The sequence below is a fragment of the Lactuca sativa genome, chromosome 4, assembly GCF_002870075.4.
Source record: "Lactuca sativa cultivar Salinas chromosome 4, Lsat_Salinas_v11, whole genome shotgun sequence".
Lineage (NCBI taxonomy): Eukaryota > Viridiplantae > Streptophyta > Magnoliopsida > Asterales > Asteraceae > Lactuca > Lactuca sativa.
This window is the reverse complement of record NC_056626.2, coordinates 171,026,087-171,041,340: the sequence shown is the minus strand read 5'-3', so window position 1 is coordinate 171,041,340 and position 15,254 is coordinate 171,026,087. Positions and strand designations below refer to the sequence as shown.

The following is a 15,254-nucleotide window of genomic DNA, read 5'->3' as shown; positions in this document are numbered from 1 at the left end:
TATGTATAATCTGGTATAATGTGTGTAAAAAATTGTATACCTGTTAAACTTGTTTAAATTAGAGATGAGTGCCATATGTTCATTAGTAACCGACTGTCGAGGGTATTTTCCCAAAAATCCTTGCTCTAGTATAAAAAACAATGAGACTCTCACCGCGTTTGCATCACTTAATTGATAAAGTAAGTTATTGAACACGTAGATAAGGTCATCCACTCTCACCGAATGTGAAAGCGACACAAATGGGAACACACATTGTCTGAACTCTCCAAAATCAGAATTGGGGTGGAAATACTCCCCGAACTGCAAGTCGATGACCAAGCATAATGCTTTCCTATCAAAGCAAACCCGATAGTCGCCAAAAAGAAATAGAAGCTCTTATAGGTCAACTGGATCAAAAGTATTAAATTCCTTGCACATAAGATAATAACATAGTAAAGAGTGACATTCTACACCTATCTGGATGTTCACATAACCACCAAAACATGATTATGTAAACAAGACCCACAAACTGCTCGATTATTTAAACGAACCATGATTTCACGCCCAAGTTAAGGCATGCAGGTTGTAGTGAGAACCGCTTTGCATGTTCTGTCATGGTACAATCATAAGAATAATTAATTAGGCATTTTTGTATGTATGTTCCGGAGGACATTACTGAATACACATTTCCAAACATAATTCCGGACCTAAATTCCAAAACGAAATTTCGAACCTAAAATCCAGAACAAAATTCTAGAATATTCATAGAATTACAGAGGGGTTCTTATTACAGACATGTTTTTCGGATTCTGGACATGTTCCGGACTAGTGAAAATGAAGGTTATTGGTGAGAATTTTTGATGTAGCATACATTTATTACTACATATGATCCTATAATTGTCTTTAAACCAACAAAATTCAAAGGAAAACTAATAATGCCAAACTAAATGCATAAATTATGCAGACTTTAACTTATAATATAAAATAAAGACATATAATTATAAACATAATGAAAAATTACATATACAAAATGCATCTCATCATCGCTATCAGAAGACATTTTCAGTTTTGGTGTTGTCCCAAATGCTGGTAATCCGAAATGAGAGAGTTCGAAATGAAATCTAAAACGGGTTAAATTGTATTTATAGGGGGGTCACATTTCTGGGTTGGACCCATTAACCACAAATATACCGAATACAAAACCGGGTCCGAAATAACCGATTCCAGACAGAATGGTCATTTTGCAAAAAAAAAATAACTAAATAAATAAATAAATAAGTAAGGTTATTATTATTAAAACAATATTAGGAAGTAGTTAGTTTACTCAATTTTCCATATAAGAACTTCTTTCAAACGAGTCGCTATAACCTTCTTCCAACATCTAGTTGAGAGATTTTTTGGTTACCCTACAGATGAAGATGATAATATTTTAGGTTTAAGTATTTGGACCAGACCCATTTGAGTAGCTTTATGCCCATTTTTCAGTCTTTTCGTCTATTTCGCTACCAGCAAAAATCACAACTATTATATTGTAACACCCTTAATTCAGAAGGCCGGAAAAGAGAAGAAAACCTCAAATGAGGAAGTGACTCGTCGAGTAGATGGGTGACTCGACGAGCAGGAGCACGATTTGGTCGTGGGTTTAGTGACCTACTCGACGAGTCAGAAGACTGACTCGACGAGTTGGCCAGTTTTGGGGAAAAACCCTATGTAACATCCCGTAATATCAAGAGTAAAGTTGAAGGGCTAAAAGAGTAATTTGGGAAGGGGAACTCGGCGAGTCCATGGATGGACTCGGCGAGTAGGGTCGCGACTTTGGTCGCGTGTTAAGTGGCCGACTCGGAGAGTCAGCGGATGGACTCGGCGAGTAGGCACTGAGTGGAGAAAACCCTAAATCCGGAGGATGAGCCCTATATAAAGAACATTATACTCTCTCCCCAGCCTCTTTACCCCCTGTAGAAATCCAGAAAGCCCTGAGGCGCGATTTTGAGGGATTAGAGTGCATTTGGAGCTTAGAAAAGTGATTGTTGAAGAAATCTTGAAGGAGAAGAGTCTTGGGTCAAAGGGCTTTGCAAGGATTCAGATTAACCTTCTCTTGGGGCTTCCTTTTGAGGTATTATTTCATTGTTTGAGATGCTATTATCTAGATTCATCATTTTTGGAGGTGTTAGAGATCATGACCTTTGGTGTATTGGAGTTAGAGGTTAGATCCGAGGTTGCTACCTCAGATCTGGAATGGAGAAGGGTTAGAATGCATAAAAGTCCCTATTTGTGAGTGATTGATGGATCTATCTTGTCCCAAACCCAAACCCTAGAGTGAAAATGCCTAGATCTCCTTGGATTCACGTAAAGTTTGCCACTTTACGTGATGGATGGCCTTAGGAAGGGTAGATCTATGGTTTGGATCATCTGCATGGCTTGGAAAGCCTCGGTATGGGTTCAGACCCGGTGGTACTCGGCGAGTCACATGGGTAGACTCGGCGAGTTGCTTGAAGATAAGCTGGAACTCGGCGAGTTGGAAGAACAACTCGGCGAGTTGGATGAAGATGGCCTGGAACTCGACGATTTGTAAGAACAACTCGGCGAGTAGGTTGAAGATAGCCTTAGACTCGGCGAGTCTTGTCAAAGAGTCCCAATCTTTTATAGTTGAGCCGTGAATCGGTGAGTCAAGGGGTGACTTGGTAAGTTATGTGCGAGTGGACTCAGAGTTGTTGAACTCGGCGAATCTCGGGGTGACTCGGCGAGTTGGGTCGCGGATTGAAGGAAATGCTGAGCATGGGGACTCGGCGAGCCATCGGGTTGACTCGGCGAGTAGAGTCAGTCAAGGATTGACTTTGACTTTGACCAAGGGTTGACCAGTTGTCTTCCAGGGGTATTTTGGTAATTATTGAGTTCAGTGCTTTGGTGTTGTTTAGTGGAGGAGTTCGTGTCGGAGTTTGGAGCAGCGGGATCTTATCTTTTCAGCTGGCAGTTTCGAGGTGAGTTATCCTCACTATATCAACAGGGTCTAAGGCACCAAGGCCGGCCCTTTATCGGATGAGATCCGGGTATTTGTTGTATGTTATTGCTTTGATATGTTGCATCCTGGTAGCTAGGATGGTATATGTTAGAGACCTGGTTGAGATCAGTATCCTGAGATCTAGGGTGTTGCTATGCTAGTGACCGGTTAGGTCGGTATCCTGGTTAGGATGATGATATGTTATGTGATCTGTTTGATCGGTTTGTTGACTGTGGATTCTTATATGATTGTATGTTTTATGTGCACATGGTTGATGGACTGGGGTTGGGTTGAGGCGGGTCCTGCTTTGTGCTGTAGGCCAAGATACCCAGGGCAGACCGGTTGTCCCGAAGGCCCATCGAGCAGTCCGGATAGGCTGTAGGCCCCAAGAGGGCGGACCAGACGTGCCGAGGCTCGGAGAGTGGACCAGGCCGAATGAAGGCCCGGTGCGGGCGGACCAGTCATACTGTAGACTCAGAGAGTGGACCAGGTGGATTGAAGGCCCGGTGCGGGCGGACCAATCACACTACAGACTCGATGTATATGGCTAGACTCGGAGGGTGGACCAGGTGGACTGTTGGCCGGTGCAGCAGACCAGTCACATAGTAGACCTGAAGTACATGGTTGTTCTGTGATCAGATATGTTATGGCATGTTATGCGTGTATGGTATATGTGGTTGGTATTTTGGGGATATCTCACTAAGCTTTCGGGCTTACAGTTGTGGTTTAATGTTTTTCAGGTTCTTCAGGAGACCGTGGCAAGGAGAAAGCGTGATCTTACCGCTCCTCATGTTTTGTCGTGATGTGATTCTGGGAATACTTTAAATAAATTGTATTGAAAACCTTTTTGTAATAACTTTAATGGAATTGGGTTGTTTTTGAAAAATTTAAATTGGGTGAAATTTTTTCGGTTGTTACACCCTAAATGAGGGCATTGCACCCTATTTAAGGAACATTGTAGCCTTTATTAGCCCCTTGATACTCTCTCTCAATTCCAGAACAAAAACCCTACAGCCTCCCTTGAGTTGTGAGTCATTTTCAGACTTTTGGAGCATTCTTGAAGCTTGGAGGAACAAGAAGAAGGTTGGAGGTTCAAGGAAGAAGGAGTAGATCCAAAATACTCACTCCACTTGTTGCTCATTTTGGTAATCAAGTTCCTTCCTTGACTTCTAGCTTGTTAGATCACTTTATGTCCCTTTTTATGAAGTTTATGGATCAAGGATGATCTCTTGTGGGATTTGGACGTCCCCAATCTAGATCCTTTCAGATCTAGGAGTGTCTTGAGTAGTAAAAGGATAAAGGTGGAAGCTTTATTCCATTAAAACTCCCAATGCAAAGTTTAAGTAGTTATTATGGCCTTTTGAGCAAAAAGGGTCATGCAGGGGTGCAAAGGTAGCAGCTTTGTGTGATATCTTGACCCTAGGAGGCCAGATCTGGGACTTGGATGCCTCGAGCTTGTCTGAAATTGTCGGAATAGTGTTGGACATAGAGAGACTCAGCGAGTCAGTTATGGGACTCGGCGAGTCAAGCCAGTTCTTGCCCCAAAACCCTTCTGTTAAAGGTATGAGTTGAGATTGGAAAGGGACTCAGCCAGTCTGAGTCTATAATGGTCATGAAGTTCACTGTACTCGACGAGTTCAAGGAAGAACTCGGTGAGTCTAAGGCAATCTCATTAGGTATGAGGATGGACTCGATGAGTTGTTTATACAACTCGGCGAGTCACAATCTAGACACATTCATATGTGGATGATGAACTCGACGAGTTCAAGGATGAACTCGGCCAGTCGGATGAAGTTGGTTCCGATTGAGTGGTTCAAGGAGAACCCGTCAAGTTATTGCTAGACTCGACGAGTGGATTTGGGGTTGTATGGGGTTGGAGGAGTATGGACTCGACGAGTTGGTAGAACAACTCGGCGAGTCAGGTTAACTGGATGTTGACTTTGACCAAGTTTGACCAGGGTTGACTTTTGGATTATTGATCCAAATGTTATTTTGGGTATTGATAGTTCGGGAAGCCGAAAGTTCAGCGGTTCAGAAGTTGCTGGTTAGCAGTCAGGGGTGTTCTGCGAGTTTTCAGTAGTGCGAGGTGAGTCTCCTCATTGTTTGTATAGGTCTACGGCCACAATGCTGACCCATTTAGTTTATGTATGATATGAAGACCCAGGGGTTAGCCCTAGGCATTATGCATGAAAGACCAGGAGACGGCTCCTGGCACACAATATGTTATTACGTATGGCAGCAAGACCTGGGGGTTAGCCCTAGGAAATATGTATGAAAGACCAGGAGGTAGCTCCTGGTGCACTATATGCTATTATGTACAAAAGACCAGGAGGTGGCTCTTGGCGCACTGTATGCTATTATGTATGAAAGACCGGGAGGTGGCTCCTGGTACACTATATGCTGAGTTGCCTAGTATAGTAGTATGTATAGTTGTCTTGGTGATGCTTGCATGGAAGACCAGGGGGTGGCCCTTGGCACTTGTCTGTAAAACGGAGGGAGTGGCCCCAGGCTTGACCAGGAAGACCACGTGCGGCCCATGGCATAACTGCAAGACTATGTTTGGCACATAGCACCTTACTTGATTATGGATATGTTAGTTATGTATGGTTCTTGGTTATGTATGGCATGTATGAACCAGTTGGAATATATGGTATGTGGTATCTGGGGAACTCACTAAGCTTCGTGCTTACGGTTTTCAGTTTTGGTTTCAGGTACCTTGTTTTCAAGGAAAGGAGTCGGCTCGATCGCAGCACATCACATTATTTTTTCGCACATGAGATCTTTGGGATTACACTCTGATATGGTTTTGTTATAATATGTTTTGATTATTGACACTTAGGTTTGACATGAAATATTAATATGAATGTTTTTATACTGTTGGTTTTATATAATAACTTAATTAAAACGAAATTTTTAGTCTAGAATTTGGGATGTTACATATACTATATTAGACGAATTTTCGCGCGTTGCGCAGCACAACTTAAATATATATTGTTAAAATATTGAAAAACATATGTTTAAAATGGTTATATTATTGACATTAACTTTGAGATATTATTTTTACACTAATATATATATATATATATATATATATATATATATATATATATATATATATATATATATATAGGATCAAATGAGAACACCAAAAAGGTTGAGAACGCGAAAACAAAGTATATTCATTTGCAATTCTATGTATTCATTTGTGGAGAAATGATATATTTTTACGCATTTAATTTCAACTGAAGATAAAAAACATATTCATGCTGATTGTGCATAAAAACTTATCATTTCTCCACAAATGAATACATAGAATCACAAAAGAATATACATGTTCTCGCGTTCTCAACATTTTAGGTGTTCTCATTTGATTTTTTCCCTATATATATATATATATATATATATATATACACACACACACACACACACGCACGCACACACAATATCAATTATTTTGAATAATAATATTCATTGACATCAACCCACATTTCTCATTAGTATAATTAAATATAATTATCTATTTAATATTATTTGTAACAATTATTATGACTGATTAATTATATTTTTACTTATGCGATCATTTTCTAAATTCAATAATGATATTCATTTAAAATACAATTTATTTTTAGCTAAATGTAATTTATAATTTGATGTTATTATCATTTAAAATTTTTATTCATTAATTTTAAACCACTTATTATTAATAATAAGTTAAAGAAGACTTTTAAGAAACAGTTAATATTATTATCAAAATGTGAAACAAACGCCAATAATAAAGTGATAAGATAGACAATTTGCATTTCAAAAGAGACTTGAATGGATAATATGACATATCCATGATTTTTATAATTTGATTTTAATATTTTTAATTATTGTTCATTAATTTTCAAACCACTTGTAACTATTAATAAGTGAAAAAAACTTTTACAAAGCACTTATTATTATAATTAAAATGTTAAACATTTACTAAAATATAAAGTGATAATATAGACAATTTGCATTTTAAAAGAAACTTACGTGGATAATATGGATAATATGACTTATCCATGATTTTTAATTAATTATTGCTTTGAAGCAACATGAACATACAAACATGTATACAACAGTTAATTAAATATTATATATCACCTTCCATAACATATGTTTGATAACATGAATCTAATATAATTTACATTAAAATTTCAACCACAACATACAATGAGATTCTTAAAAGTATATTTAAACCAAGAAAATATCAAAAAAAATTAGAATATAACAAACTTGCAAATTAAAAACTTTAACATAATAACGTGGCTCAAAAAATGGTCCAAATCCGTCAAACCAACACAAAACTTTTAAAATTGTTTTCTTTGTGAATTTTGTATGTGTTTTGTATTTGTGTGTCTACTCAAAGAGATTGACCTTTTTATAGTAGATTATCTATTAATTGTTTATTAAATATATTATATAAGTTATAAAACCTTTGAATTGTTAATCATTATTAAAAGACTTTTGAGTGGTATTCATTAAAATAGGTGGTTTCAAATGCATGAGGTACTTGCAAATTTTTGTGAGGGTTTCAAATGCATGAAATTCAAAGAAAAATGCATCCTTTATAAGTATAGTACTAGAAGAATTCCCGTGCATTGTGCAGCGAAGAGTAAAAATATATTGTTAAAATATTAAAAATGTATGTTTAAAATGGTTATGTTATTGACAGTAACTTTGAGATAATATTTTTACACTAATATATATATATATATATATATATATATATATATATATATATGTATATATATATATATATATAGACACACACACACACACACACACACATATATATATATATATATATATATATATATATATATAAAATCTCTATTATTTTGAAAAATAATATTCATTGACATCAACCCACATTCCTCATTAATAGAATTAAATATAATTATCTATTTAGTATTATTTTTAACAATTATTCTTATTGATTAATTATATTTTTACTTATGCGATTATTTTTTGATTTCAATAATGATGTTCATTTAAAATACAATTTATTTATAGCTAAATGTAATTTATAATTTGATGTTATTATCATTTAAAATTGTTATTCATTAATTTTAAGCCACTTATTATTAATAATAAGTTAAAGAAGACTTTTAAGAAACACTTAATGTTATTATTAAAATGTGAAACATACACTAAATAATAAAATGATAAGATAGACAATTTGCATTTCAAAAGAGTTTTGCATGGATAATATGACATATCCATCATTGGCGGAGCCAAGGTCAATGTAAAGGGGTATCCCGAACCAATGGGTTCGGTTTCTCGGTTTTTCAGTTTTCCAAACTCAGTTTCGGGTTTAAACCCAAACCCATTCAAAGGTTTAACTTGTTAGAGAATTGAGAATCTTGTGTTGCTTATATAACAGATGTATAGGGGCTATGTTTCCGTTTATGGCCGATGTGGGACAATTTTAGAATTATAAGAAATAAGAAAAAAGTTGAAAGGATATATGATAGAAACTGATAAACAAAAAAATTAACATATGTTAAGCCCAAGATTCGAACTTCCAACCTCCGAAAAAACACTATGTCATCATAACCAACTGAACCAACTAGAGCTTTTGTTATTTTTTCGCAAAACACATTTATATTAAGGAACGCAAAATAAACAAAATTTTTTGCAAAAAGTTATACTACTAAAATTTTTTTGAGGGGCATCCCGGGATACCCCGGGATCCAATGTAGATCCGCCAGTGATATCCATGTAATTTGATTTTATTATTTATAATTATTGCTTATTAATTTTAAAACCACTTGTTATTATTAATAAGTGAAAGAAATTTTAAAAAACACTTATTATTATAATTAAAATGTTAAACATATACTAAAATATAAAGTGATAAGATAAACAATTTGCAACTTAAAAAAGGTTTACATGGATAATATGACATATCCATGATTTTTAATTAATTATTGTTTTGAAGCAACATGAACATACAAACATGTATACAATAGTTAATTAAATATTATATATATCACCTTCTATAACATATGATCGATAACATGAATCTAATGTAATTTACATTAAAATTTCACAACATACAATGATATTCTTAAAAGAATACTCAAATCAAGAAAATACAAAAAAGAATTAGTATATAACAAACTTACAAATTAAAACTTCAACATAATAACATGGCTCGAAAAATTGTTCAAAGCCCTCAAACTAACACAAAAAACTTTAAACTTGTTTTCTTTGTGAGTTTTGTATGTGATTTGTATTTTTGTGTCTACTCAAAAAAATTGACCTTTTTATAGTATAGTATTCATTAATTGTTTATTAAATATATTATATAAGTTATAAAACCTTTGAATTGTTAATCATTATTAAGAGACTTTTGATTGATATTCATTAAAGTAGGAGGTTTCAAATGCATGAGGTGTTTGCAAATTTTTATGGGGGTTTCAAATGCTTGAGGTTTAAGGAAAAATGCTAGCTTTATAAGTATCTATAATGTATGATGATAGTATGGTATGATATGATATGATAGTATGACTAGATATTAATTTCCAACGTCCCCAACAAATTTAGTTGCCACTTTTAGTTCTTTTTTTTTGTCTTATTTTTACATTTTTTTTAAATGACGGATTAGATAGTTAGTTTGTTAGTAACTTTAAAATTAGAAACTCCTTTGCCCATGTTTGGACTAGGGCTTCTACTCCAAAAGACAATAACCTCTCAAGCTAGCTCGGGTTGGCAAAGAAACTCATTTTCCCGATGTTTACTTGCCTTTTGTCTTATTTTTACTTGGCAATTTTGACACAAGTTTTTTCCCTCTTTTTTTTTTTTTTTTTGCCTTAATTCCACTTGGCAATTTAACTTCTGTTTGTTTGTTTGTTTGTTTTTTTTTGTCCTAATTTCACTTTTAGCTTTGTAATATATCATTTTGAACGTTTGTATTTTCTAACTTTTCATGTTTATCCCTTGTAATATATATAATTTGGTTTCAAATGCAATGATACTCGGCTTTTATCAATACAATCTTCAAAATTCAACGTACAAAACGTATTTACGCACTCGCAAAGCGCAACGGACAAATTACTAGTTTTGAATTAAATACTAGATTTTTGGCTATATTTTAGAGTAGAGATTACGCTAATTTTATATTTTTCTTTAATTTTATGTCACTTTAGTTTATTTCTAAAGTTTAAATACATGTTTACTAATGGGCCAGAATTTACAAGTCCAATTCTAGAATACGTTTTCAGTTTTTGGCCACGGGATGTTAACCGACCCGTGGTGTTAACTTGTTATACACTTGAGAGAAAAACGGTGCAGCAGAAGCAGGAAAACCGAGACGGCGGCCGGAGCGATCCCATCGCCGAGCCATACACAGGTTCTTGCGCAAATTTTTATCATTCTCGATGGTGGGTTATGAACACCCTCACTTAATTGGAATTCTGTTTAATTACTCTGATTTGCCCTAATATAATGAAATTTTATTCGATTTGTGTATCAAAATTGTTCTTTTAAACTTTTGATCTAAATTGATCGGACTTTTAGAATTGCGAATGCACTATTGAGTTTTTCGATTTTTATAAAACGCTACAGTTTCCTTACTTCGATGAATCTAATTCGCTCGTTTTCGAAGATGATTATATTCACTGATCGGTTTTGAGAAAATTCTAGTGAAAACAAGTGTTGCTCTTATTTATTGAAGGATCAATACATATAAAGGCTGTTGTTAAAGTGATCGTAGATGTATTGATGATAAACTATCGCTCTTATATTAGTATGAACAATGCACTTACACTCATGTGTTAAGTAATTGATCTATGTTTTCTAATCTTAGGCTTTTTCCGGATTTGTTTACATTTGATTGAATAACTGTTGTGCTGGTTTTACCCTGAACCACATCAATTAGCTTTTAGGCTTCTTTGTGGTGTTTTGACTTTTGACATGCGTTTCATATATGTGAAAATTCAGGTTGCCATAGGCTATCCAGATAGTTTAGTAAACAGAAAATGTTCATGAAAACCAGGTGGCTGATAATTGATAGACAACTGAAGAGAAGCATCTCTAAAAAGCTTTTGAAGATCAACAGAAAGAAGCAAAAAACAGAACATTCATCTAGTTTAGGCAATCAAGTGGGACGCAGTAAGAAGCCAAACATACAAAACAAGAAAGGTATCCCAAGTTACACACCATTCACAACTACCAGAAAATCAAAGAGAAAACTTTCATCCATCTTTAAGAAAGTAATCAGTAGTAGAAAGAAACAAAAGATGGAAAAGGTTGATAAAGTAGATGAAGTAGTTGAACCCACTGACCGAATCTCAGAACTGCCCGAACCCATCATCCATCACATCCTCTCTCTTCTCCACTGCCCGAGAGACGTTGCCCGAATCACTGCATTATCTAAGAAATGGAGGTCAATCTGGGCTTCATTTTTCTTCTTTAACTTTGACCAAAAGAGGTTTAAAACATCAGGAGGAGATCACACTGAGAAATTCATAACTTTTGTTGACAACTCCTTAGCATCCAAACTTGATCCAATGGTCAGGATACATAAATTCAAGATTTCTTTGTCTCAAATTAATCCCAAGTTGAAACTCTACACTAATAAATGGGTATATTCAGCTATAAAAAGAAATGTCAAAGAACTAGAGATTCATGTAGAAGAGAAGAAAAAGAAGCATTACATGTTACCAAATTTCATCCTCACTTCCTCTACACTAACTTCACTAAGGCTATCTGGTTGCAAGTTTGATAATGAGGTTATCATTAATCTACACAATTTAAAAGAACTTTCCATAAAAAACTCTCATGTAGATAAAAATGTGATCCCGAGTTTTATTCGTGGATGCCCATTGGTTGAAGATCTAAGACTAGTACATTGTAGAGGAATAGGCCATCTGGAGATATCAACTCCAGTTAAACTAACTAGGGTTGAGTTACACGAGTGCCATGGACTTGTGGTGATTAACCTTGAGGTTCCTAGTCTTACAAGCTTTTTATATATTGGGAAAAAGTCATGGTTTTGTGAAATAAACATAGGAGATTGTGAAAATTTGAAGTGTTTGACTTTGAAAGATTCAAATCTTACAGATGAGGAGTTTCAAGAAATGATTATAAAGTTTGATAACCTTGAAAAGATAGCTTTAAGAGAATGTGATTATCTTGAGAGAATAACCATATTGAGTATGAAACTCAAGGAATTATCTGTGATTAGATGCAAAAATGTAGAGGATGTTATTATTGATGCACCAAATTTGTCTGTGTTAGAGTATTTTGGTGAGAGGATGCCATTTTCTTGCATGAGTGTTGGAGGTTTGTGTGAGGCTAAATTAAATCTACAAAATAAAAAAGACAAGTTTGTCCCTTTGAAGGAGTTGTTGATCTTTTTAATGAAGTTTAGGAGGAAGGGAGATTGGAAGATGGTTGTTAGCTCTAATAAGGTATTTTAATGTTTATTTATTTATTTCATTTTCTTTTGTGAATGAATATTTATTTGGTTTTATGGTGTTTGAAGAATGTTACTATCCATGAAGAATTGAACAACGTTCCATATCTGACATCACATGATCTGAAGATAGAACTTATAAAGTCTCATGTGAAGATGAAGGGGTATATTGGTAATTTACTACGAATGTCTCGACCAAAGACTTTGTCGTTGGTGTCATCTTCCAGTAGTGAGTTTTTAAAGGTAGTCTTAGTTAGCCTCTAGGAAATGATTTGATTTTCCTATATAATTATATATATTTACAATAAACAAAAACACATAAACATAAATAAAAAAGTCTATTTTATTTAAATTGTATTTACTAAATTCTATTCCACTTGTTCTAACCAATATTATTTAATTTTTTTTTTATTATAGTTTGTAAAGGAGAAGATAATGTCAAGAGAAAAGAATCCCAAATGCTGTACATATTACTCAAAGAAATGCTGGCTTCATTTCATTAAAGATGTCAAAATGGTGGTTTTTGAAGGAGATGAAACATCTCAACAACTACAACAAACTACTTTCCAATTTACATGGAAATCATAGAGATCTACATGTTAAAAATTGTGTTATTTAGAAATACATTATGATGTATTTGAATGTTTATTCAACACAATTAGTAATATTTATTTATATAAATCGTTTTTCTTTAGTTCAACATGCATCGTTCTTCATAAGTTTATTAATCCAACCAAGGTATATATGCAAAAGGAAAAGCAAGAAGCCACTAACTATCCTTTTTTTTTTTTTTATTCCACTAACTACGGCAGATGTTTTTTGTGTGGAATGTGAATTAGAATTGGAATCGGATTCGGATTTTGTTTGCTCTATATATTGTCGGCAATTTGTGTGCTAAGATTATTATTATTATTATTATATCTTTTTCTTTACATCAATTTCTTGGACTCACTCACCATGGTATGAAACTATTTTACTTGTTAATATTTTTGAAAACATGTTTTAATCCTATTCGAATACAACAGGATAAGAGTATAGAATTAGGACCATGGGGAGGAAATGGAGGGTGTTCTTGGAATGATGGAGTCCATAGTGGTATTCGAGAAATTAGTATTGTATATGGAAGTTGCATTGATTCAATTTGTGTTACTTATGATAAGTTTGGGAAACCATTTTTGGGTGAAAAACATGGTGGAATGGGAGGAACTAAAGCTGCTCAGGTTCATTTTGGCCCTTTCTTCATAAAATAAAATATTTTTAAGCTTTAAGCAATGTATCTTTGATTAAACTTTATTTTCATAAAATAACATATATATATATATATATATATATATATATATATATATATATATATATATATATATATATATATATATATATATATATATATATATATATATATATATATATATATATTGTAATAACAAACCATATCAGCTTACTAAATATTAATTATTATATTCAGATTAAGTTGCAATTTCCCGAGGAGATTTTAATTAGTGTTAGTGGACATTATTGCCCCGTGGTGTACGGAGGTGGCCCTGTGATTCGATCACTTACTTTTAAGAGCAACCAAAGAACGTTTGGACCATTTGGAGTTGAAGAAGGGACACCTTTTAATTTTATAGCAAATGGAGGTCATGTTGTAGGGTTTTATGGAAGAAGTGGATGGTTTTTGGATTCAATTGGGTTTTACTTATCGAGTACTAAAGTGAGCCTCTTTCAAAGAGTCCAAACCATGTTTCAAGGGCTTAATGCTTTTGCTATCAAAGACTCTGAACAAAAGAAAACTAAGGGCTCCAAAGGTTATACTTGGGGAATATGAGTATTGTTCCATTTGTTAATTGTTATGTCTGTGTTTTGTTGAGTTTGTTTGATGCATTTTATAATTTCTTTTGTGTTTTGTATTTTTTACGTATGGTGTTGTAATATTTTTTTTTAAAAGCATACATATGATAAAATAAAAGTTCAGTCTTTTGGCTATAAGAGTAGATTTGGTCAAATTGTTGTTTTGTTTTTCTTTAATTGGGGTTTTTTTTTTGCAGGCTTAGGGTTGTTAGCGATGAAATCATTTGTTTGTTTGTTGGTTTAGCATGCCATAGTATGATACATGCTTTGATTTCTCTTTGTATGATATATTGACGAAATATGGAGTATTGAATTCAGAGATCCTCATAGAAGAAGGGAAACTACTAGAACAGATTGTATGTCATAAACATCACTTTTCTTCACATTTCAATCTCACAAGTGTTATGATATGCATGAAATATAATATACAATTTTGCATAGTAAAATATCCACAAGTTTTATTACCATTATTAGACCAAAGTCACCTTAAAACATTAAGTAAGTAAGAGTTAAGTATGTTTTTGTCTTTTCTAAATCATTCAAGGACATCAATTTATCATTTCAAAAGAACCCATAGAGTTAAAAACTCATAATTAAGCCATGAACCCCATTGTGAAAAATCCACATGTACTCACTTTTTGTAGTTGGTGTCAACTAACAAATACATTTTCCTTCACTTGGTACTTCATAACCAATTTTCTGCAATCCCTATATATACAATCGTTAATACTCATAAGAAATCATTTCTAGTAATAAGGGTCCAATTCAACCTATAATTCAGTTTTAGCTTTCGTCTATCTAATACCTTTTTCATGTCATAACTTTGAACCATAACTCACTACTTGCAACATGTTAAAAATCATGGATAACATGTTCATGTGATTTTAATTTATAAAGATACTCGCTCAATTTCAATTTGTTGGATTAATGTCTAAGTCCATAACTATAATTGGTATATACTTGACCCGACCCGACATGGTC

General features: G+C 33.8%; 2 protein-coding genes across 3 annotated transcripts; both read left to right on the top strand.

Annotated features, from left to right (window-relative positions):
* The first annotated feature begins 10,137 nt into the window (after positions 1–10,137).
* LOC111897430 (putative FBD-associated F-box protein At5g56400) lies at positions 10,138–13,125 on the top strand. 2 transcript variants are annotated; one of them, XM_023893395.2, is made up of 4 exons: positions 10,138–10,389; positions 10,949–12,420; positions 12,495–12,668; positions 12,843–13,125. In XM_023893395.2, exons 2-4 carry the CDS (start codon positions 10,987–10,989, stop codon positions 13,011–13,013), a joined length of 1,779 nt encoding a protein of 592 aa, XP_023749163.1. In that variant the 5' UTR covers positions 10,138–10,389; positions 10,949–10,986; the 3' UTR covers positions 13,014–13,125. The 2 variants fall into 2 exon arrangements, with proteins under 2 accessions (XP_023749163.1, XP_023749162.1); XM_023893394.2 differs by having other exon boundaries at positions 10,139–10,358.
* Positions 13,126–13,308: 183 nt separating this feature from the next.
* LOC111897429 (jacalin-related lectin 19) lies at positions 13,309–14,448 on the top strand. Its single transcript, XM_023893393.3, has 3 exons — positions 13,309–13,385; positions 13,451–13,645; positions 13,891–14,448. The coding sequence occupies exons 1-3, from the start codon at positions 13,383–13,385 to the stop codon at positions 14,248–14,250; spliced, it is 558 nt and encodes a 185-aa protein (XP_023749161.1). The 5' UTR covers positions 13,309–13,382; the 3' UTR covers positions 14,251–14,448.
* The last annotated feature ends 806 nt before the right edge of the window (positions 14,449–15,254 follow it).

Excerpts from the sequence above, each read along its gene's own strand:
- LOC111897430 (XM_023893395.2), top strand. The coding sequence starts at position 10,987 with ATGTTCATGAAAACCAGGTGGCTGATAATTGATAGACAACTGAAGAGA. Across the intron at positions 12,421-12,494 it reads TGGTTGTTAGCTCTAATAAG|AATGTTACTATCCATGAAGA; the intron begins GTATTTTAATGT and ends TGGTGTTTGAAG. Across the intron at positions 12,669-12,842 it reads CCAGTAGTGAGTTTTTAAAG|TTTGTAAAGGAGAAGATAAT; the intron begins GTAGTCTTAGTT and ends TTTTTATTATAG.
- LOC111897429 (XM_023893393.3), top strand. Across the intron at positions 13,646-13,890 it reads GAGGAACTAAAGCTGCTCAG|ATTAAGTTGCAATTTCCCGA; the intron begins GTTCATTTTGGC and ends TATTATATTCAG.